The 23,541-nt window shown below is 36.9% G+C and overlaps 1 protein-coding gene across 3 annotated transcripts in view; it reads right to left on the bottom strand.

Annotated features, from left to right (window-relative positions):
• Nucleotides 1-23,541, bottom strand: part of TBC1D5 (TBC1 domain family member 5) — a 545,405-nt gene that overhangs the window by 201,653 nt on the left and 320,211 nt on the right. For all 3 annotated transcript variants that reach the window (XM_066245714.1, XM_066245713.1, XM_066245715.1), the window contains 5 exons: nucleotides 18,860-18,962; nucleotides 9,084-9,176; nucleotides 7,566-7,612; nucleotides 7,406-7,475; nucleotides 2,047-2,219 (listed from right to left, as the gene is read on the bottom strand). In XM_066245714.1, the coding sequence (XP_066101811.1) occupies nucleotides 2,047-2,219; nucleotides 7,406-7,475; nucleotides 7,566-7,612; nucleotides 9,084-9,176; nucleotides 18,860-18,962 (486 nt within the window). The remainder of the gene's footprint in view (nucleotides 1-2,046; nucleotides 2,220-7,405; nucleotides 7,476-7,565; nucleotides 7,613-9,083; nucleotides 9,177-18,859; nucleotides 18,963-23,541) is intronic.

The raw sequence follows: 23,541 nt of genomic DNA, 5'->3' as shown, positions 1-23,541 counted from the left end.
ATAGAAGATGTATAATAAACATTTGGGAGAGATGAAATTTATCCCATGAGTGTTGTAAAGAGCTCATAATTTAAGAATGTCAAAGCCCAAGTGTGATATAAGGGTCTTTCCTCAAAAGTGACATTAATTGCATATCCCACAGATGCTTATTATGTATTCTATTTATACCAAAGTATGAAATGTAGTTGAAAATATAGAGATTCAATATATTTAAGGTGATAATAAAGCACAGTTCCTTGAGCCTAGGAAAAATGGTTATTTTTAAACTTGAATTTTTGTTCTCTTTAGAAATAGTATTAAGTGAAAACAGTACTGGAGCTTTATACTGAATCTGCTATGATTGAGGCTTTCTGAATGCATGACAAGTATGTACCCAGGGATGGAATCACATACTAATATAAATATGTTAGAGGCTTCTGCACAAAAATAACACCAAAGTGATGAAATCAAAGGCAATTCTTATTCTCATAGTAATATCTAAGAATAGAAAAAAAGCAAAAGCACCAACTCCTAGAAGTTACCTGGGAGAGATGGAAATGATGCCGTCAGTGTTCTACTTTGGAAACCTGGCAGTGTGCACTGACAGGCCTCCAGAGAACTTAATTTCCAAAAAGTCTGATATTCATCAATAATTAAAAAGCAAAAGACAACTCAAGATGTTAATTATTTGAATTAAAGCAAGGGAAACTTCATTCTAACTGAAACAGGAGTAATCTTTCATAAGGTTAATGAAAAATATTTAGGAAATATTATTTATAATAATATCACTTAGAAAGTAGTGAACATTGAATTTCAAAATAACTTTGTTTAACCTAACAGTAAGTTGACTTAACATTTCCTAACAGAAAAATCAGCTACTATTATCCAGGAGATGAAGCACTTACACATATAAAATAATAGCATTAATAAACAAGTTATTGTATAACATTCAAGATCATGGGTACTTATTCCTATATTTCAAGATACAAAGCATCATTAAAAACAGGAAAGCAGACATCTTCAGTTATTGTTAGGAGTCCCAGAGAAGAAAGACTGTTAATGAAAAAATCCAGGTAAAATGAGTACATAGAAAAACACTCACTGATATTCTTTACTTTGGACTAAATTGGTCCTAAACCTTTAGCTTGTTCAAGATTCTCTGTAATTCAAATAATGAATTCAAATATACTGAGCATCTACTATGTACATCTCAATGATATCTTTTCAATTTTCCACGTTCTACCTAATTGAGAGATGGAATTTACAGGAAATATCTATCGCAGAATTGCCTAGAAATTCATAGATATGAATGTGCTATTGTTTCAATATAAAAGGTCCTTTCGTTGTTTGTAGTACTACACAGTTCACTTATTAAAACTATTATCTTGTTAATTTGCCTACTCACCTCATAAGACACCAGTGAAAACACATGCACACACACACACATATCTAAGGAGTGACTGCCTCCCTATTTTCTGCTATAGCCTGTTATAAACATTGTCACGTGTATTATATTCATTGTGAGGGGCATTGACATTACTTTTCAAAATTCACTGCTGAGGGCAGAACAGAAGATCATACAATAAAATGAAAAGAACATGGGTATCTCCATAGAATTGTTTGTGTTCACAACTGGCTCCATGTGGGCATGACCTGTGTGATCCTGTACTTTTTAAAATGCTAGGTTTAATGACCTGCTGTGGCCACCTTGAAATCTATACTGGTTTTTTACAGAGGTTGTCCACTTTTATTCTGCACTGGGCTCTGCAGATTATGAAGCCACTCCTGCTTGGATTTGAATTATGACTTTACTGTTTAATACGTGTAAGCCTTAGTTTCTCCCTCTGCAACAAAGCGGTAACACTCCATTAACAGGCCTGGTGGGGGTAACAGATGAAATATCACATGTGGAAGCCATGAGTACAGAGCCTGGCACACAGGACAGAAAAGACGTATGAAGTGAAGTGGCGCTGGAACAGCTCCTGCTCTTTCCTGTGGAGCTGAGACAGAGAGAAATCATCATAAGTCATAATCAGGGAGAGCTGAAATTTACACGTTAATACTTACAGCCCATATATCTGTGGTGCAATTTCTAGTCTGTTCAAGTGCATGTAAAGCTCGATGTCATGCTTCTTCAGGAGATGATCGTGGATCTGGTTGACTTTAGTAACAATAGCAATTGTTGGCCCTAAGTCCTGCGGTCTAGCAAAAGGGATGGGAGTCATCAGTGTTTCTTTCCCCTAAAAACAGAAAAAATGAAGCATGTATTATATTTCAGTATGAAATTAATAAGTATATGGACATCATTCCAGAATATATTTATCGATGGGAGTTTAAATAAGAACCAACAACTACTTAAATCACCTTATGACAAGTACTTATAATGTGGAATCATATGCTAATCGTCACACAGATGATTGTGCTCCTAACTTCAAGGCCAGGAAATGCCTTCTAAAATATTTCCTATCTGTGTTCCCCTGACCAGTTTCTCTTGTGACATTATGTATTCCAAGACAATTTTGGCTAGAGGTAGTGATGGGAACTAGTCTACTTGTCCATGACCAGTTTGTCTAATTAGCCACAGTACCTAAATGTAATATGCTAATCAAAACATATTTCCTGTAGCATAAAACTTAAATTTGAAAAAGAGCAAATGAAAACTGTTTTACTTTGAGCTCTCACAACTATAAAAGTCAAAAAATAAAGAAAACCAGTAGAAAACAAGATGTGCTCTAACTGTCCTTTGATCATTTAAATAGCTAAGTAGAACAGATTTAAAAACTCTCCAGACCAAAATATAGCTGATTTAAAAAAATTATTTATGTGGGGCCAACTACATTCCTGCCCATGTTTCACAGTAAGAATGCTGTATCTGTGACTCCTTATCATGCTTCATGTAAACTTCAACTACCTCCTAAAATCTGTGGGTTTCCTCAAATACATTAAGTCTGACCTTTCTTCTGATGTCAATTTCTATCTCTCTCCAAAATGAGGATCTAGGGCATCACTTTTCTGACTTTCTGCCTATGACTCATCCTCAGTCTACTTCTCTACTCAAATTGTTTCTCCATCACAAATGTTGCCTTTCCACACAGTTCTGGTCTTTGTTTTATTCTCTACTTATGTGTAATTCCCTGGGTGATCTCAGTCATACACAGTGCTTCAACCAAAACCCCTTCCCAAAGGCTTCCCTATCCGAGTTCATAACCTACGACTCTCGAGGGCCTCCCATATATCCAAATCTTGGCAAGGAATCTTAGAGTTCCAAAAGGGTGCCTAAGTCAGCAGGCCCACAACTAAGTTTATCATCTTCTGCTCAGAAACATGCTCATCCTTTCCCCATGTGTATTTCAATCCATCCTCCACTAAGAACACCTACTCTGTCAATTTTAGCACCTCAGAACCACTCAGGGGATTCTTAACTTTCTCTTCTACAGCTCTACTGTAACAACTAGATTTAGGGCCCTAATTATTTATTTCCTTCTGACTGGTCTTGCTGCCCCTAATTTAATCTGCTTTAAATCTACCTTCCAAATGCCTGGTAATCTATCTGAAGTAGATACTAGATTATGCCAAACTGCATTCCTTACACATCTTAATAGCTCCTCATCATTTTCACTCAGGAAAAAAATCCCAAATTCTTTAGCCTGGTGTATAAGGCCTTTCTTTCATTCATTAGTGAGCCTCAACTCTTACTTCCGGAGCCCCTGAGGATGCCATTCTTTCATCTGAAACATCCTCTTCCCCGGGGTTTCCACTGAAGAGCTCCCACGTGTATTTAAAGATGCGGCTCAAGGGCCAGGTTCTGCTTCTGTCTTCCCTATGACTACTTCTTCGGCTCCTAAACTGTGAGACCTCTAAGAGTAACATCATCTTTTCATCACTGCACCAGATTCAGAGGCACAGAAGCAAGGTAAAGCTCTTGCCCTCACAGCCTGGAGGGGAAGACCACAGAGAAAATAACTTAGAACGCCACAGAAGAGCAGTGACTAATCAAGCTGGGGGGGGGAGAGGAGCACGTTAGTGTCAGGAGACATTGCCTGGAAGGGGCTCCGTCTGTCTTCCCAGAGTCACTTCAAGTCTCAAAAAGAAAAGCAGTTCTTTGTGTTCCCTACATGTCTGCCCTCGTGTCTTTGGGTCTGAAAGATGTAAATCCACATTAATTTTTATAATTCAGTTTGTATTTATAATTCAATGCGTATAAACAAGAAAGAAGAAAATCTCTATAGTGTGGTCATTTATTATAAAAATGATATATCCAAGACACCTTTTTTCTTATTTTTATAGTATCTAATATTATCTTCAAATTAAAATAAGATTTTAATTCATTAACATTTTTAATGACAAATATTTAATTAATTTTTTTTTAATTCTTGCTAAAATTTTTTTCCTGCTGATATTAAATTGAAATAACTTTCTTTTGGAATTCGTGTTAATTGTAAGTAAGATACTATTTGCATTCAAAAGATAGCATTTATTCTAAAGCCAAGTTTCCTTTAAAAACAGGCAATTTATCATTTTATGTGTTTTGGTCATGTGGTTTTTCCTGTACTGGAGAGCCCTGTGCAGCTGTTTATCATCCAGTCTGGGGCAGAGGCCCTGAGCTCAGACGGACAGAAATTCCAACCACCACATAGAAAAGAGAGCACTGTACCTAGTCTTTTTCTAAGGGTTTCCAATACACATACTTCACTGGCTTTGGTGATCCTAAGTTAACCTGTTTAAAACTGTTTAACTTAATGAAATCATATAATCAAATTTCTAGTTTGAACAGAATGCGTTCTCATTAAATCAATAGCATACGTAGTCCATTTTCCAATGCTTAATATAGACTCGTGTGTAAGTATAAGGCTTATACAAACTATAGTTTGAAAAGATTTCCCCTGTGCTTAGAACAGTTATAACAAAATTTCTTACATTTAAGAAACTCTAGATCACTTAAGGGCTAAACAGTAAATCAAAAGGGAAGTTAAAATTATTGTAAAATACTTCCTATCATCAGGAATTCTTATCACAATAAAGTATGCTATTTGCATTTAACACATATGATCAAATTGGACAGCTACAACTACCAAAACTAGAAAAATTTTCTAACCATTTATTAAGTAGTAAATGTGTTCTGCAGAGCAGAACTAGTCTACACACTGTTACAGTTATGCAACAAGATAATGACTTAATGAAGTTATGGAAACCAATGTATTGCTTTCTTCATCAACAAAGTCTTATGAATAGTATGTCTGCTGAAATAGGCAGCATGTGTTATAACTGAATGTTTAAGGAAACTAAAAGAATTAAATAAAGAAGTGGTACATTAATTTCTCAGACTTCAAACTTCTTTTTAAAAAGGTGAGAGAGGCCTGACCTGTGGTGGTGCAGTAGATAAAGTGTTGACCTGGAACACTGAGGTTGCCGGTTCGAAACCCTGGGCTTGTCTGGTCAAGGCACATATGGGAGTTGATCCTTCCTGCTCTTCCTCCCCTTCTCTCTCTCTCTTTATCTATCTCTATTTCGTCTCTAAAATAAATGAAGTCTTAAAATATATATATATATTTTTTTAAAAAACCCATTTTTTAACTCTCTTATCCTTATTTTTAATTATAATTTTTTATAATTTATCACTCATTTTCTCAGATACATTGGATCAATTATAAGATACAAAATGACCACTACATAAAATAATCATGATGCCTATTTTAAATGTATTCAAATACTCTCTGCTTAAAATTTTGATGTTCACTTGAGTCTATGAGTTCATCAAATCACTTGTCAAATAAATATAAAGAAAGTTCCAAAGCACATGTATTTTCATCACATATTTCACAGAGGTAGCATGTTTGTCTACTGCTGAAGGAAGACTTTATCACCTAGGCTAGGGTTGGCAAACTTTCAAAGAGGCAGACAGTAAATGTTTCAGACTGCACAGGCCACCCTGTCTGTGTTGCAACTATTGGACTTGACTGTGGTAACGAGGAAGCAGTCACAGACAGTGAGTACACAAACAGGCATGGCTGTATCCCAGTAAAACTTCTTTTATGGGCATGGAAATTGAATTCCATATTATTGTCATATGTCACAAAATGTTCTTCTTTTCATATTTTTTCAACCATTTAATAATGTAAAAGCCATTTTAAGTCACAAGCTATACAAAAACAGATGGCAGGCTAAATTGGCTTGCAGGCAGTAGTTTGCCCTGACCTCGACAAAAGGCATGAAAAGCATTAGTTATCCATTTCCTTTTCTAAGAGATGGAATAAAGTGACCGAGTAATATATGGTTTCTAGCCAGAATGCAATCAATTATAACAATATAAAATAAATTAATCACATAGAAAGTAATATGCCCCAAACTCTTGACGTTGCTTGCCAGAATAATCTACAATTTTTCCAATATTGTGTAATTAAAATGAAAATGCCATAGTGATCTCTTAGTATATATGTTTATTTAAAGTAACAGATAATTCAGAAATTTCACTCCTAGTTAGGCCAAAATATCTAAAAACATATGTTCACACAAAAGTTTGTTCATACTGTTTATAGTGAGCAAAAAAGTAAAATAAACCCAAATGCCCATCAATTGATTTATGGGTAAACAAAATGTGGTATATCCACACAATGAAATATTATTCAGCCATGAAAAGGAACAAAGTAATGATGTATGCTGCAACTTGAATGACCACTAGAAACATGCTAAATGAAACGAGTCAGTCACAAGGCCGCATATTGCATAATTCCATATATATGAAATGTCCAGAACAGGCAAGTGGAAATACAAGATTAATAATAGCAGAAGCTCTGGGAGAAGAAAGGTAGAAAGTGACTACTATTGGGTGTGGGATTTCCTTTTGGGGTGAGGAAAATGTTTGGGAATTAGATGTGAGGATATTTGTACAACCTATGAATATGCTAAAATCCACTGAAGGGTACACTTTAAAAAGATGAATGTTATGGGATGTTAATCACAAAAAAAATTATAATTAAAAATAGGGATAAGAGAGTAAAAAAATGGTTTTGATGCTCAATGTGTAAATTCAATAGTGATGCACTAGTCAAAGAAAAACATACTTGTTACAAAGTTTATGCATGTCAGTTAATGTATCTATTAACTCACTAGGATAGCAACAGATCAAGGAGATAAATGCATTTTTTAAAAATTTATAATAATTTTTAAGAAGTTATAGTGCATGGAAATATACACATGTATAAAAGAATTTTCCATTTATTTATACAAAATTTTTTATATTATCCTTGTATATACATCTGCCAATACTATCATAGATGTGGGTTACATCAAGCTCAATCTTATTCCACAGGGATTGTTACATTTTTTATAGTAATAATAATGGCTTCTATTCTCTGAGTCTATGTTGTTACTTAATGAAATTATTTGTTCCTTTAAACATTGAAAACAGCTGAACTATATGGCTTACCTTCTGACCGTCATGCTCAAAAGTAGAAAACCAAGGTTCAGCAGTTTCCATAAGTTGTGAGAACATTGCACTAAAATTTAGAAAAATAATTGCTGTTAAACCTTTATTAAAATAGATATGGTATGGAAAAATAAAAACAACAGAAAGTGTTTGTACTTACTAGGCATCATGTTCCAGATACTCAGGGTTCAAGAGAGTTTTCATTTCCTCACTTAAAAAAGCAATACATGCAATCAAATTGAGTAATTTTGAATGGAAGGAGATGCAGAGGTTATCTTATTCTATACTTATAAGCCAATTTTCATATAATGAGCAAATAAAAAACATTATCCTTTTTTATTTACTCTTTCCATAAATATAAAAAACAAATTAGCTGCCTTGTCTGTACCACAATGAGGTAACTATTTAATTATTCCAAATAACAAATACAAATATGACAACATATTCTGTGAATCTGCCTGATCTAGAATAAATTGATTACTGCAAAATCTATTGTTTCTTGTCCAAAACAAAGCAAAACAATATATAGCTACTGGTCAAATATACCATATCAAACCATTAATTTATTTTTTTAATGGCTTCTATTTTTAATATATTTTAACATCAATTAATCAGTAACAGCACCTCTTTCAAATCTATTTTAGTGTTTCTTTTACATTTTAGTGGATTGGAACAGCTAAAGCAGCATGTTCAACTCATTTAAAAGCTACTTTCAATCATCTAAACTTTCTTGTAATGTCTATTCCACATACATGTTTTCAAAAAAGTAAAACTGACATGAAAACAGGATCCCAATACTAACTCCATCCATATCATTCCTTAGAATAACTAAACAAAAGCAATTAAGATATGGTTACTATAGTCAGATCTGGGAAACTCAGTATGATTTAAAAAACTCAAAAGGAACTAGAAGATACTAATGTATAATATCACAAACAAAAGTTAATTTACCAAAGACCCTAATATATGTTCAGCAAAATGGATGGCTACAACTGATTAATAAAGATATTATGTGTTTATTTTCTCTTTTCTGCATACAGATGGGCTAGCCTGTGGAATACTCCCCACAAAGCTCTGTAATCCTACAGCTCTCTATTCCCAAGATGCTTCCTGACTGCCTCGCTGTCTCATCAGTTAGAGTATTTTAGGTTAGAAAATAAATTCTAACAGTTAGCTTAAGTTAAATTCAATTACCAAAATTATTTGCCGGAGAGAATAAATTAATGTATGTCAAGAACATAAGAAGTCATTTTGTTTAGTGATAGACTGGAGTTCTTTGTGGTCCTGTTCTCTTATGTACTGAACCAAGTCACACCTGGAGAATGCATCTCACAGATAAGGTTCCCACACAGCTTTTAGTAAAAGAATGAGTCATTAGAAGACAGTATATATGGACACTATCAATCTTTAGCACGTTGCCATTACAACAAAAATTTCTTCTTGATCCATTAATTTTGTCCTTCTTTAGTATAGATTTAAAATTTTCAAAGATTTTTATGTTTCCAGACTTGCCCATAGTTGAACTAGGATTACGACAATGAAGGAGGATTAATAATCAGACACATGAAAAACAACCAAATGTTGACAATTTACAAAAGTATCTTCAATTTAAAAACTTTTAAGACAAAAAAAGATTACAGCAGGGCTTAAGAAAAAAAGAAGGAGCTTATAGAAAAACTTGCCTTGGTTCTGCAGACTCACTGGCATGAAGAAAAGCTTGGTGGTCACAGTGGAGGATAAAGACTATAGGCGCTAACAGCTCGTGCATGCCCTGAGAAATAAAAGGGGTGGATATGTCGAGTCCACTAGTGAACAGAATAAGCCCAGTTAAACGCTTCTTCAATGGTCCCTGCCGCCAACACTTCCATAATTATATAGAAAAGCATAAAAATGAAAAGCTATGAGATGAGATTTTATTTACTTTGAGATTTTGGTTCCAATTCAACCACAGCACGTATTCTGCTTTAAAACATGGAGAGCAGTTCTCTTTTAAATGACACAACAAACAATAAATTGGCATGGTAGACAACCTTGCACCTGTCAGTTGCTTCAAGATCTGTACTCATAAATATGAATTTCATTTATGCAAATTATAATCATGAGCTACAGTGTAAATATCTGCAGCAAGAAGGGCAACTAAGAACTGTAGACCTAAGGAAATTACATCCAATGTTTTCATTATATAATGGCTCAAAATTAGGATGTCTGTCGATTCAGGAAGAGCTGAAGTCAGCTAGCTGGAAATGTTGGCAATAAAAGAAACAACCTTTAGCAGGTATAATGGAAAACAAAGTATTTAAATTATGATTTTCAACTTGTTAAATCTAAAGACTGCATAAATTTTTTTCTGTCTAATTTCAACTATAAAGGTTACTTTTTAATTTATTTAGTGATTTCATCAATATCCTTTTTTCTTATATTGGTGTTCACCTATAAATGACATAAATTCATATGAATCATATAAATTATATGAATAGACACAAAAAGATGTATTAGCTACTAAAGTTGTCTTTAAAAGGGTATTATAAAAATCCATTTTTTATTCATAATTGTGGGGGAATAAGGTATTATACATTATTGTCCTGCCTCGTTATTTGAGATTTTTTTTCCTTTTAAGCAACCAAACATAGATTAGATAAGTTAAAGATAGATTGCACACTTTCTTCTGCTCCAAAAGTGAGTACACTACCACCATTTTCCTTTTGCTCAATAACTATGAATAATTTTTTTTATTAAAATATAAGACAAAACACTGCCTTTATAGGAAATTAAAAAATAAAATATGCAAGCAGAGAGAAAAAAGTTTTTGCTGGTGAAATTACAGGTGACTATCTGTGAGAGAAGGATAGTAACCCAGCCTTCTTTCTGCACAGTCTAGTACAACTGTGTTTTTCTTAGGAACCTAGTTCTTATCACTAAGTAATATGAAAGTAAACTCTACCATAGATAATTGTAAATTATCCCTAGACTTGAATTAGAAGAACTTAACACTTTTACATAATAATTTATGCTCCATTGACAACTTATTTGTGATTTAGGACAAATTAGCATACATCAATCCTTTTAGGTAACAATGTCCTTACTAAACAAATCTTGAGAAGACTATCCTTTTTAGAAGAACGTGGTAGAGACCCAGAAAGAATGGAAATGTGCTAATTATGCTTTAAAATCATCATGAGGGCTTTATTCTTCTGGAAAATATTTCAAGTTATTCCAAAACCTAAATACCATAATTTTAATTATCAAAGTAATAGCTACTTGTAGAAAACTACATATAAGAAAAAAATAAAAAAGAAAGAAGAAGAAGAAGGGAGGAAGACAGGAAAGTGAGAGAAAAGAGGGAAGGGAAAAGAAGGAGGGAGGGGAGAAAGGAGGAAAGAAAGAAGGACCAAAAACCAAAAGAAAGAAAGGAGAAATTAAAACCTGGTAGATATCCTGTGGCAATTTTATTTTATTTTATGCCTATTTATAAATGGTTTCTTTAGGACAAAGTACCTAGAAGCAGAATTTCTGTTTTTTGTTTTTTTTTTCTGAAGCTGGAAACGGGGAGAGACAGTCAGACAGACTCCCGCATGCGCCCGACCGGGATCCACTAGGCACGCCCACCAGGGGCGAAGCTCTGCCCACCAGAGGGCGATGCTCTGCCCACCAGGGGGCGATGCTCTGCCCCTCTGGGGCGTCGCTCTGCCATGACCAGACCCACTCTAGTGCCTGGGGCAGAGGCCAAGGAGCCATCCCCAGCGCCCGGGCCATCTTTGCTCCAATGGAGCCTTTGCTGCGGGAGGGGAAGAGAGAGTCAGAGAGGAAGGAGGGGGTGGGGGTGGAGAAGCAAATGGGCGCTTCTCCTATGTGTCCTGGCCGGGAATCGAACCCGGGTCCCCCGCATGCCAGGCCGACGCTCTACCGCTGAGCCAACCAGCCAGGGCCTAGAAGCAGAATTTCTGTATAAACAATTGAAGACATTGTTACAGTCTCTGATATATACAGTAAGCTACCCTTCAAAGAATCACCTCACTTTCAAGCATAAAAATCACCATCTCACAAACTCACACTTATATTTGTAGTTTTTTTTTAATCTTGTGTGTGTCTGTTAGTTTTTGTTTTTCCTATTTGTTCATTTGTTGCTTTCAGTTTTATATCCCTCAGAATGAGTGCAAGTCATACGATTCTTGACTTTTTCTGTCCGGCTTATTTCCTGAGGGAAGGAGGGTTGGGGTGGTAAAGGTAAAAGGTGATAAATATATGGTGAGGGAAGAAGACTTGACTTTGAGTGCAGACACAGATGATGCATATAGAATGTGATATACAGATGATGGATCACAGAACTGCATACTTGCAACCTACATAATCTTGTTTTTCACAAATGGTTGTTAGGTAAATATATAAATTTCTTTTTTCTTACAGTTACTTATTTATCTATCTAATATTTATTTTTGCCCAAAATAATAAATATGATTTTTTTTCTTTCCAATAGAGTTTAACTAATTTATTGAATGATCACCATTTGCTGAATAACTCAACTTCTCCCAAGAGTTCTGGAATCATTACCATACACTGAATACTTAGCTCTCAGTTTTCCTTGGCTTTCCATTCCATTGGTTTGAATATTCTTAGTAAGAACTTATGTACACACACACACACGCACACACACACACACACACACACACACAATAAAGGCTATCTCAGAGGAGATGGTGAGTCTTTTCCATTTTTCTTCTCAGGCTATTTATTAGGGTCCTGGGAGCCAATAAAAAAATGTGCTTGAAAAAAATCAAATAAATAAATATTTAAATAAAAAAAAAAACAGCCTTGCTATTTTTTTTTTTTTTTTTTTTTTTTTTTTTTTTTTTTTTTTGCATTTTTCTGAAGCTGGAAACAGGGAGAGACAGTCAGACAGACTCCCGCATGCGCCCGACCGGGATCCACCCGGCACGCCCACCAGGGGGCGACGCTCTGCTCACCAGGGGGCGATGCTCTGCCCATCCTGGGCGTCGCCATGTTGCGACCCTCCTGGGTGTCGCCATGTTGCGACCAGAGCCACTCTAGCGCCTGGGGCAGAGGCCACAGAGCCATCCCCAGCGCCCGGGCCATCTTTGCTCCAATGGAGCCTTGGCTGCGGGAGGGGAAGAGAGAGACAGAGAGGAAGGCGCGGCGGAGGGGTGGAGAAGCAAATGGGCGCTTCTCCTATGTGCCCTGGCCGGGAATCGAACCTGGGTCCTCCGCACGCTAGGCCGACGCTCTACCGCTGAGCCAACCGGCCAGGGCAGCCTTGCTATTTTAATGATGAGATATAAGAATTTTATTCCTCTATATTCTCTTTTTTTCATTTTTTTAAAAAAGACTTTATTCATTTTAGAGAGAAGAGAAAGCGAGAGAGAGACACACAGAGAAAGAGAAGGAACAGGGAGCATCAATTTCCAGATGTGCCTTGACCAGGCAAGCTCAGGGTTTTGAACCAGCAACCTCAGTGTTTCAGGTTGATGCTTTATCCACTGCGCCACCACAGGTGAGGAATATTCCTCTATATTATCTATCCTTTTTCTCAAAATTATCTTGCCTATTCTAACTTAAGTTTTCACCCACGGGAACTTCAGTACATAAAGTGCTAAACAAAATACTGCAATTTTTATTGGCATTGCATTAAAATTAACTTGAAGAAAATAGATATTTTTAGAATACCAGATTTTCCAATCCAAAAATTTGTAGAACTGCAAAGTTTGTATTGGGTTACTAGCTTTTTATCGCTGGTGGTGGTGGTGGTGATTCTAAATGAGTCTTTTCTCCTAAGTGTATTCTCTAACTAATTATGGCTAATTAAATAAGAAAGATTTCTTGTTTAAATGCATCTTCTCACCTTCTTTAAATGTTCTCTTCTCTCTAGTTTCTGTGACACTACTGTCTCTATATTCTCTATTTGTTCAAGCATTGTTCATCTTCATTTATTTAAAAATTATTAACTACCTAAGATGAGCTTAGAACACAAAAGTGAATGAAGTGGGCTAGCTCCTAAACAGTTTGAAGTCTGCGGTCTAGAGAACAAGGCACACAATAATAAAATGACACGAAATGTCTGTATAATTATAAACTGTGATAAGTAATATGTATGCGCGCACAGACACACACACAAACCCAGCTCCCATCACAGGCTCAGCTCATAAAAGGTGCTCAGTGCACAGTGACTGCATAAATGAAATATTTACCACTTAACACAGCAACACATTGGTAAAAGCTGAACTACAATATAAAAAGTGGAAAATAGCAGTAAATCATAATGCAATATTCCATATCAATAAATGGGATACTCTTTATATAACTGAAATTAAGAGTTCCTTAAATACCATTTAAGGTAACCTTTTACAAACTGAGTGTTGTATTTCAACTAAACTGGGGATATTTTCTTAGACTTGGAAGAGATTGTTGGTTGTTCCCTCAACTCTAGACTAGTAAAACTTGCAAAAAATTACAAGTGGCAAATATACAGACATCTTTAATACAAAAAAGAACTATCTAGACAGAATGATCATAAATTCAATATGCTACAAATTTGACAAAGCATAATAAAAAATAATCTATTTTCAGTATATGTCTAGGTTCCCAAAATGTGTATTTTGTTTCCATCTACACTGTCAGCATTTCTGCTTGCTGAAAGCCTTTATCCCTGCTGGATCGTTAGTAGTCACTGCACTCCAAACTCATGCCATTTGAAAATAAAGGTAACGAAGTTTTCATCAACAGCCTGTAGGCTCACAAAATTGAACCTGTTCTTTTATCTGCCTGTGTTCATTTAGCCCACCAAGCAGTCTTTATTAAAACTGAGGCATCAGGCAGTCAAAGTTCATTAATACCATTTATATAATCTCTGCAGTTTCAATTAACTCAGCAAGACATTCTACTACATGATAACAGTCTCATTAATTCAATAAAATCCCATAACTATTAACAATATGGTCGATGTTAAACGGGGTGTCACCTAGTTCAAAATAATAGCTTTAACAGCTTGGGATGAAACTCAAGGTTTTTTCTTAAATTTGATCTGGCTAAATATTCAGTTCTCCTAAAGCAAGGTATTATTTCTGTGTCAAGAATCTATAGGATTTTAAACATGTACAGGGAGTAATTAAATCTTATTAACTGATACCCATGAGTAAGTTAATACTTTCTTATTCAATCATTGATAGACATTGTCTAAATTATCAAGAATCTGATCTTCCACATTCCTCTTTAGTCTTCCTTAAAAATGCAGTGGGCCACATACATCACAAATGATGGTGTGTGTAGTTACGTTTTTGTTCTTTGTCAGTGTAACCTGTTTCTATTATTTTAAAACTTCTTTTTTTTCTCTAAAGAAAAAGGGGAAACAAATGTATAACCTGAGATAATTAAGTTTTGACTTTGTTTGCTATCAAATCTTTTACTGTGAAGTATTTTCAAGTATTTGAGAGAGGAGAGGAGACCATGAGGAGAAACTATTGATAATAGCCAATACACTGAGAAGAGGAGAACAGGGAAACAGAAACCTGAATCACTGAAGAGTCTGAGCTACAGAACTACCTAACGCTGCAGAACAATTGTGCCCCAGACAGAGTTTAAGTCATTTTGAAAGGGATTTTCTGTTATTTGCTTTGCAAAAACCCTAATACTGATAGAGATTTAATTTCTCCCAGTCTCCTTTTTTTTTGGTTTCTTTGTTTCTTGTGTAGGGACTTTGCATATGACTTCCAGATATCTTGCTTAGAAAGGTCTTTCCTATCCTGAGATTATAAAAAATTCTCCTAAATGTTTCCTTGTATATTTATGTAATTCTGTTTTTAAATTTATATCTTTACTCTATACTCTATCAGGAGTTTATTCCCCAATAAAGGTATCATTTAATCTTCTTTTCTAAATGGAATGCCAAATAGTGCAAGTCAATAAAAATGTCCTATCTTATCACACTAAAACCTCATACATAAATGAACCTGTTCTTATTTTTCACTGATCTACTTGTCTTTCTCATACTACTATCACATTGGTTTGATCACAACACATTTATAGAAGTTTTCGTATCTCCCTTTGCCATTCTTTTTTCCTCCTAAATTCTGTAGCAACTCCCAACATAGTTAATAATGATTATATTATAATAATAACCACAACTACTAACATGAACCCTTAGTGAGAACTATATGTTTTTAACTCTACAAACTATTATTCCTCTATTCTTACAAATAAGGAAACTAAGGATTAGAAAAGTTAAGTAAGGCACTGGCAGGTTGGCTCAGTGGATAATATAGCATTGGCCCAATGTGCAGACTCTTGGGTTTGCTCCCTGGTCAGGGTATACATGAGAAGTGATTATCTGCTTCTCTCTTCTTCCCCTTCCCCTTTTCTCTTGTCTCCTCTCACAGCCAGTGGCTCAGCTGGTTCAAGCATCAGACTCAGGCACTAAGGATAGCTCGGTTGATTCAAGCATTGGCCCCAGACGGGTTGCCATGAGGATCCCGGTTGAGGCACATGTGGGAGGAATTTTGTCTATCTCCCCTCCTCTCACTTAAAAAAAAAAGTAAATAAATTGCCTATGTAGCTAGTAAATGGTGGATCTGAGATCCAAATAAAGGGATCTGCACCAGACCCAGTGCTCTTAATCAACTAAGGTATATCATCTTCATTAGAATTACTATAAAGCTTTATGGCATTACATTTAAAATAAATGCATTCAGTTTTTAAAAATTACATTTCTGGCTCTGGTCAGTTGGCTCAGTGGTAGAGCATTGGCCCAGCATGTGGAAATCCCAGGTTTGATTCCTGTTAAGGGCACACAGGAGAAGCAACCATCTGCTTTTCTACCCCTCCCTCACCTCCTTCTCTCTCTCTTTCTTTCTCTTTCTACCCTCCCAAAGCCATGGCTAGAATGGCTCAAGCAAGTTGGCCCCCAGGTGCTAAGGATGGCTCCATACCCTCACCTCAGGCACTAAAACAGCTTGGTTGCTGAGCAACGGAGTAAGCTCCAGATGGGCTGAGCACTGCTCTATAGAGGGCTTGCTGGATGGATCCCAGTCAAGGCACTAGAGGGAGTCTGTTTCTCTGCCTCCCTGACTCCCACACAATAATTAAAAAAAAATCACATTTCTCACTTCAACTATCACTATAATGTAATACACTTATACATTAATCCGGTAAGAAGTAATATTTTTGTCTTCTCATCTAAAAACATGTTACCACTTTCCGTTCATTCAAGTCTGGCTTTATATACTTCAATAACATTTACAGTTTTCTTCATATAGCTTTTGTGCCTATGTTGCTAAACTTATTTCTAGGTATTTTATAGTTTTGGTTGGCATTATTAATGGGATATATTTTTTCCATTTCTCATTCTAAACAGTAATTTATATAATTAATTATAATTCATGGAATTACCAAGTAATTAATACAAAGACATATAACTAGTATCAAAAATAAGATAGAGGCCCTGGCTGCTTGGCTTAGTGGTAGAGCATCAGCCCAGCATGTGGAAGTCTCGGGTTTGATTCCTGGCTGGGGCACACAGGAGAGGCACCCATCTGCTTCTCCACCTCTCCCCGTCTCCTTTCTCTCTATCTCTCTTCCTCTCTTGCAGCCAACGCTCCAGTGAAGCAAAGTTGTCCCAGGTGCTGAGGATGGCTCCATGGCCTCTGCCCCAGGTGCTAGAATGGCTCCAGTTGCAACGGAGCGACGCCCCAGATGAGTAGAGCATCATTCCCTAGTGGCCATGCTGGGTGGATCCTGGTCAAGCGAGAGTCTGTTTCTCTTCCTCCCTGTTTCTCACTTCAGAAAAATATAAAAATAAAACAAAAAAACCAAACCCAAAAAACTAAGATAAAATTAGTTCTCTTGGGTATCCTATGTATATAATAATGAATGTATCATTTAGGACAATTGGAATATGACTTGGTTCATTATCTTTAAACTGATCAAGTTTATTTCAAAGTAAATATGTTGCTCTCACCATTATGGGTATTTTCTGTTATATTACACTGGAATTAGGTGGTTGTCAATTAGACATATGGCATAACTTTTGATTGTTATAAAATGTATTAATTTAGTTTGAATTCCTCCTTAATATGCATTTTGAGAAATATATAAAAATATTCAACTTCATGTATTTTTATTGGAGCACAAAAAGTTCAAGAAGAAAACTAGAGTTGCCTGACCAGGCGGTGGTGCAGTATATAGAGCGTTGGACTGGGATGCGAAGAACCCAGGTTTGAGACCCCGAGGTCACCGGATTGAGCGCAGGTTCATCTGGTTTGAGCAAAGCTCACCAGCTTGGACCCAAGGTCTCCAGCTTGTGCAAGGGGTTACTTGGTCTGCTGAAGGCCCACAGTCAAGGCACATATGAAAAAGCAATCAACGAACAACTAAAGTGCCACAACGAAAAATTGATGCTTCTCATCTCTCTCCCTTCCAGTCTGTCTGTCCCTATCTATCCCTCTCTCTCTCTGTCTCTGTAAAAGAAAAAAAAAAGAAGAAGAAAAAAGAAGAAGAAAACTAGATACTTCTGCCCTGGCCAGCTGGCTCAGTGGTAGAGCATTGGCCTGGTGTGTGGAAGTCCCAGGTTTAGTTCCCAGCCAGAACACACAGGAGAGGAACCCATCTGCTTCTCCACCCCTCGCTCCCCCTCTCCTTTCTCTCTATCTCTCTTCCTCTCTTGCAGCCAATGCTGCACTGAAGCAAAGTTGGCCTGAGTGCTGAGGATGGCTCCATGGCCTCCACCTCAGGCACTAGAATGGCTCCGGGGCAACAAAGCAATGGCCCAGATGGGCAGAGCATCGCCCCCTGATGGGCATACCAAGCGGATCCTGGTCAGGTGCATGCGGGAGTCTGTCTGTCTGCCTCCCTGCTTCACACACACACACACACACACACACACACGACAACTAGATACTTCTTTATATATTGAGTATAATTTACATTTCAATAAAAATAATCTAACAATCTTCTTTGCTTTAGTAATGGAACAAATCAAATACCAGGAATCACAAAGAATATCACATATATTTCAAAACATTTAAAGGAACTTTCTGAAGTTATATTACTGTTAAGTTTTAAAGAGTCAAAGGATACTTTATTTTTTACATAGCATGTCACATACTTATAAATGTTATACTCAGAAACAATATTTATACATATCACTCTGAAAAGTTTTATTACTAGATTGGTTTCAAAGATGTTGTTTATAAACAAACTTCCAAAAGTTGAAAGAAAAGATTGAATGCCTTATAGAAGACAATTTGGTGAAATGTCTGATAATGAGGAAGAAGCATATGTGCCTCAATGAGCTTCCTTTTCTCACATGCAGCCGCCGAGCAGCTCTCTGATTGCTTTCCTATTATGATACAACTCTGGCTACAATAAAGGCTGCATTATTGCTCTATCATTTGTCAAGCTGTATAGAAAATTTTGAGTCAATGGATGCCACCTGTACGATATTTTCATTACCTGTTTATAAAGCAACTGCTCATTTTCTCTAGCATAACAGAAAAGAACATCTGTAAGGATTTTTCTCACATTTTCTTGTTGGAAAAACTGCATTTCAGGAAACCTGGAAAAAGAAAACACAGAATTGAAACTGACTAGCACAATTCCAGGAATTGCCCTCCAACTCTCATCTCTGAGGGGCATGGGCTGCTTTAGGCTTTAGTACAGTTAGTACTTGCCAAACACCTTACGCCCTTGCTGAGGCGTATATATTAAAAAAAAATAGGTGAGAAAAGGGGAATTATTATACCACAGAGGGAAGTAATACCCTTCAACATCTAAATATTTCAAATATTTTCCATATGCTTAAAGTTATCACATAGTGAATACAATAATCTTTAAGAAAAAGAAATGACAAGCTATGTATTTAGGGCAGGGGATTGCTTTGTTTTAGCCCATTTAGTTTTAGGACTAGAATGTGACCTTGTTATTACCAACTTTTTGAAAAAATTATTATCTTTTGAATGCAAATATCAGGACTTAAATTACTATATATATCTTCATTGTTAGTTTTATCTAATTAAAATATAGACTTCAAATGGCACAAGTTAGTCAGCATTGCTTAAATGCCCTCTGGATCAAAAATCCTACCAGGTGCTTTGAGGTTAATATGAAACAGAAAAGGTCAGACTATGAACTTGAAGCAAGCTTAAATAGTTGTTTATAATACAAGAACATACGATCATAACAGGCCAAACAGCAAATACATATCGATGCTATACACAATGAATATATTATAAAGGAAGAGGGTATATCATTTAAAAGTAAACAGTCATATGGGTTCAATCACAAAAGGTTTGAACAAAGGTTTTTAGGAGAGGAGGAACATGCAACATCAGTGGAAAAGGTAACCAAGTCAAAAGAAAAGATTCAAGGTATAAAGGAATAAAGGCACTGAGTATTCCAGAAGTACAACACAGTCTGCTAGTTAGTCACCAGAAAGAAAAGTACATGCATTGCAGGTCGGGAACAGGAAATCAGGACAGCGAGGAGGTGGAGCAGGGCCAGAAAGAGCTTTGAATGCCAAATTTACAATTGAGGAAATGCAACAGACTGACTCTACATTGTATGAATAGGGAAATTACAAAGAAAATAGTATATACTTAAGTAATTCTAAGTGGAAATAAGCCTGAAAGAGGAGAGATTAAAAGAAAGAGAAAAAGACATTATAATGAAATGAAATGGAAAAAACCACAAACCTGACAAGAAGTCTGTGTTCAAATTCATGTTGCACAATTGCTTGCTGTGTAACTGTGAATAAATGTGTGCCTCGTCTGCTAAGTAGGGATAGAAACACTGACCTCATGATCAAGATGAGATCATGTGAAAGCACCAAGACTGGTGCAAGCGGCAGATGCTAGGAGACCAGGTGGCTCAGGGAGTCTGAGAGAGACTGAAGAGTCCCTATAGCACAGAGGCACGGGGCACCACCAAAACACAGAATATACCTTCATGAGTCTTCCAATGAGCACCAATGGCTGTTTTACTTCAGATTATGACAGTTTGCTGCCTCCCATTTCTGGAGACCTCAGCTGTTTTATGTTTCATTCTGACCCTCTTCTGGAGTTATAACTCTCTCTCTAGTCTAGGCTAGGTTCCTGGGTGAACTATGCTAGTGGTTTATGAAGCATCTCTTCATAAATTCTTATAAATTAAGTTCTTTATTCTTATAAAGTCCTAATTCTTATAAAGTAAGTTAAAACCTATTTTTTTTTTTTTTTTGGATTTTTCTGAAGCTGGAAACGGGGAGAGACAGTCAGACAGACTCTCGTGTGCGCCCAACCGGGATCCACCCGGCACACCCACCAGAGGCGACGCTCTGCCCACCAGGGGGTGATGCTCTGCCCCTCCGGGGCGTCGCTCTACGGCGACCAGAGCCACTCTAGCGCTTGGGGCAGAGGCCAAGGAGCCATCCCCAGTGCCCGGGCCATCTTTGCTCCAATGGAGCCTTGGCTGCGGGAGGGGAAGAGAAAAACAGAGAGGAAGGGGGGGGGGGGGGTGGAGAAGCAAATGGGCGCTTCTCCTATGTGCCCTGGCCGGGAATCAAACCCGGGTCCCCCGCACGCCAGGCCGACTCTCTACCACTGAGCCAACCGGCCAGGGCCTGTTAAAACCTATTTTATCTTTACCTGTTCATTTGACTCTTACTTGAAATTCTCATTAGTATGTAATTGTCCCAAGAAACAGAGTTGATCTTTCTCTCAGCAAGGATGCCTCCCTTTTGGGGGCCAATAATAAACAACCCATAGATCTGAGTAAGATCACTTCACATCTCTGCACAGATCTGAATGTGGTGACCCTCTGGACAGTCCCTACTCAGGCACGGGAGTTCAACTGGAGACAAGTGACTGCAGCTCCTAAAGAAGAGATGAACTAGCCTGAAAGTAGATTCAGAGAATAATGTATCATAAAAGCCAAGGAAGTTCCAGAAAGATGCCGAATGTACCAGGTTTAAAAAAAAAAGACCACAAAAGTTTTTAAAATTATTTATTTGGGACAGAATAAATCATTTAAAGTAAATCAAAATAAGTCATTTCTAAGGTTATAGCCCTTAAAAAGTCAAATATCCCAAAATAATCAGGATGAAAATAATTTTATTTATTTTTTATTAAGGAAGAGGCAGAGAGGCAGAGACAGACTCCCCCATGCACCCTGACTGGGATCCACCTGGCAAGCCCTCTACCAGGCGATGCACTGCCTAGTTGGGCTACAGCTCCACTGCTTGGAGACCAAGCTATTCTAGCTCTTGAGGCCAGGCCATGGAGCCATATTCAGCATCCGGGACCAACCTTGCTCAAACCTATTGAGCCATGTTGTGGGAGGGTACGAGAGAAGGGGGTAGGGGGGGAGAAGCAGATGGGCGCTTCTCCCGTGTGCCCTGACTGGGAATGGAATCCAGAATTTACACATGCTGGGCCGACGCTCTACCGCTGAGCCAACTAGCCAGGGCTGAAAGTACGTAATTAATAAATACTTGAGAAATTTCTTGGAAAAACTTAGCCACTAAGTTAACACTAAAAAATCCCTCTGAGAGATAAAAATGTTTTTCCCTTCTTCCTCAAATGATGAGTTAAATCTAGTCCTATTTTTAAGTAGACTTCATACCCCATAATTCAGATCATATGGCTTAATGATTTTGTATGTCCTTTCTTTATCTATTCAAAGTCACAACCAAATGCTGTGTAGCTGTTGCATGCAATCTAAGTGAATCATGGGGAAAAGTACCAAAGACTGCAACATTCACTTTGTAAGAAATATCCATGAACTATGTAGTAAGAGTTTAATACCTAACTACTAAAAATGTAAATTATATTATATACCAATTCATAGTTTCATTTAAATGCATACTATTCAGTTGCAAGATGAAAAACTAGAGATCTACAAGAATTCAATTGCAGGTAGGTAATTTAAATTACCCACTTTTAGCAAATACCCAATCAAGTGAAAACGTGTGTTAGGCAGACATAGCATCTCTATGCAACAGCTGCCATCTACAACTCTGCTCTACAATGTACAGTGTCAGTGTGTGAGGTTTCATGGTGTCGTCCCTTAGAGCAGTGGCCCCCAACCCCCGGGCCGTGGACCAGTACCGGTCCATGGGCCATTTGGTACCGGTCCGCAGAGAAAGAATAAATAACTTACATTATTTCCGTTTTATTTATATTTAAGTCTGAACGATGTTTTATTTTTAAAAAATGACCAGATTCCCTCTGTTACATCCGTCTAAGACTCACTCTTGACACTTGTCTCGGTCACGTGATACATTTTTCCGTCCCACCCTAACGGCCGGTCCGTGAAAATATATATTTTCTGACATTAAACCGGTCCGTGGCCCAAAAAGGTTGGGGACCACTGCCTTAGAGGAGAGCACTACTCGTTCTCTAAATCCCCAGCATCTAATCAGTAAGGGAGAAAGATACAGGAAAGTTCTGAAAAAGAAATAAAAGTTTATGCTATTGCAAAAGTTGAGAAAAGAACTTACATTCAGACAAGTTTTAAGCTCAAAGAATCTTTGAAGATAATACAGTTAAACTCAGAAGGTAACAAGCGAGGACACTGAAACAGAGAGATTACTACCTGCCCCAGCGTGTCTGGGTAGTTAGCAGGACGGCCGGCTTTCCAACTGCTTCAGTCATCAGTTACAGTGAATTGAAGATTAGCATTTTGGTAAAATTCCCTATGTTTAGAGTTAGTTACGGGGAAGAACCAAGGTTATAAAGTTGATGGATGTATCTGAATAGTAACATATTTCCTACTATAAATATTTGATTTTATATTATCAGGCTTCAAACAGAATACAAACCATATTTAGGGATCAGAAATGAAAGGAAGAAAAATACAGTGAGTGGCTTTTCTAGGAATAGTAATGATTTTGATGACATGTTTTAAGTTTCAAAAGAGCCTCCCTGCCACCTATTACATTTCTAAGCATTTTTTTTTTTTTTTTTTTTTTTTTACTCCATGGCATCTGGTATTGATTCAGGACAGGTAAAGTAATTTGAACATCAGTCTAACCCAAATACCATAGGAAAGGCAAATCTGCTTTTGAAGCAATCTTAAAAAATAGAGAACGAATCGAAGCTGGATTCAACAATTGTTTAGATTTTGAAAAATCAGTAGTGTGACTCTTCATTTTCATGTAA

This window comes from Saccopteryx bilineata, chromosome 10, assembly GCF_036850765.1.
Source record: "Saccopteryx bilineata isolate mSacBil1 chromosome 10, mSacBil1_pri_phased_curated, whole genome shotgun sequence".
NCBI lineage: Eukaryota > Metazoa > Chordata > Mammalia > Chiroptera > Emballonuridae > Saccopteryx > Saccopteryx bilineata.
This window is presented reverse-complemented; position numbering and strand designations above follow the sequence as displayed.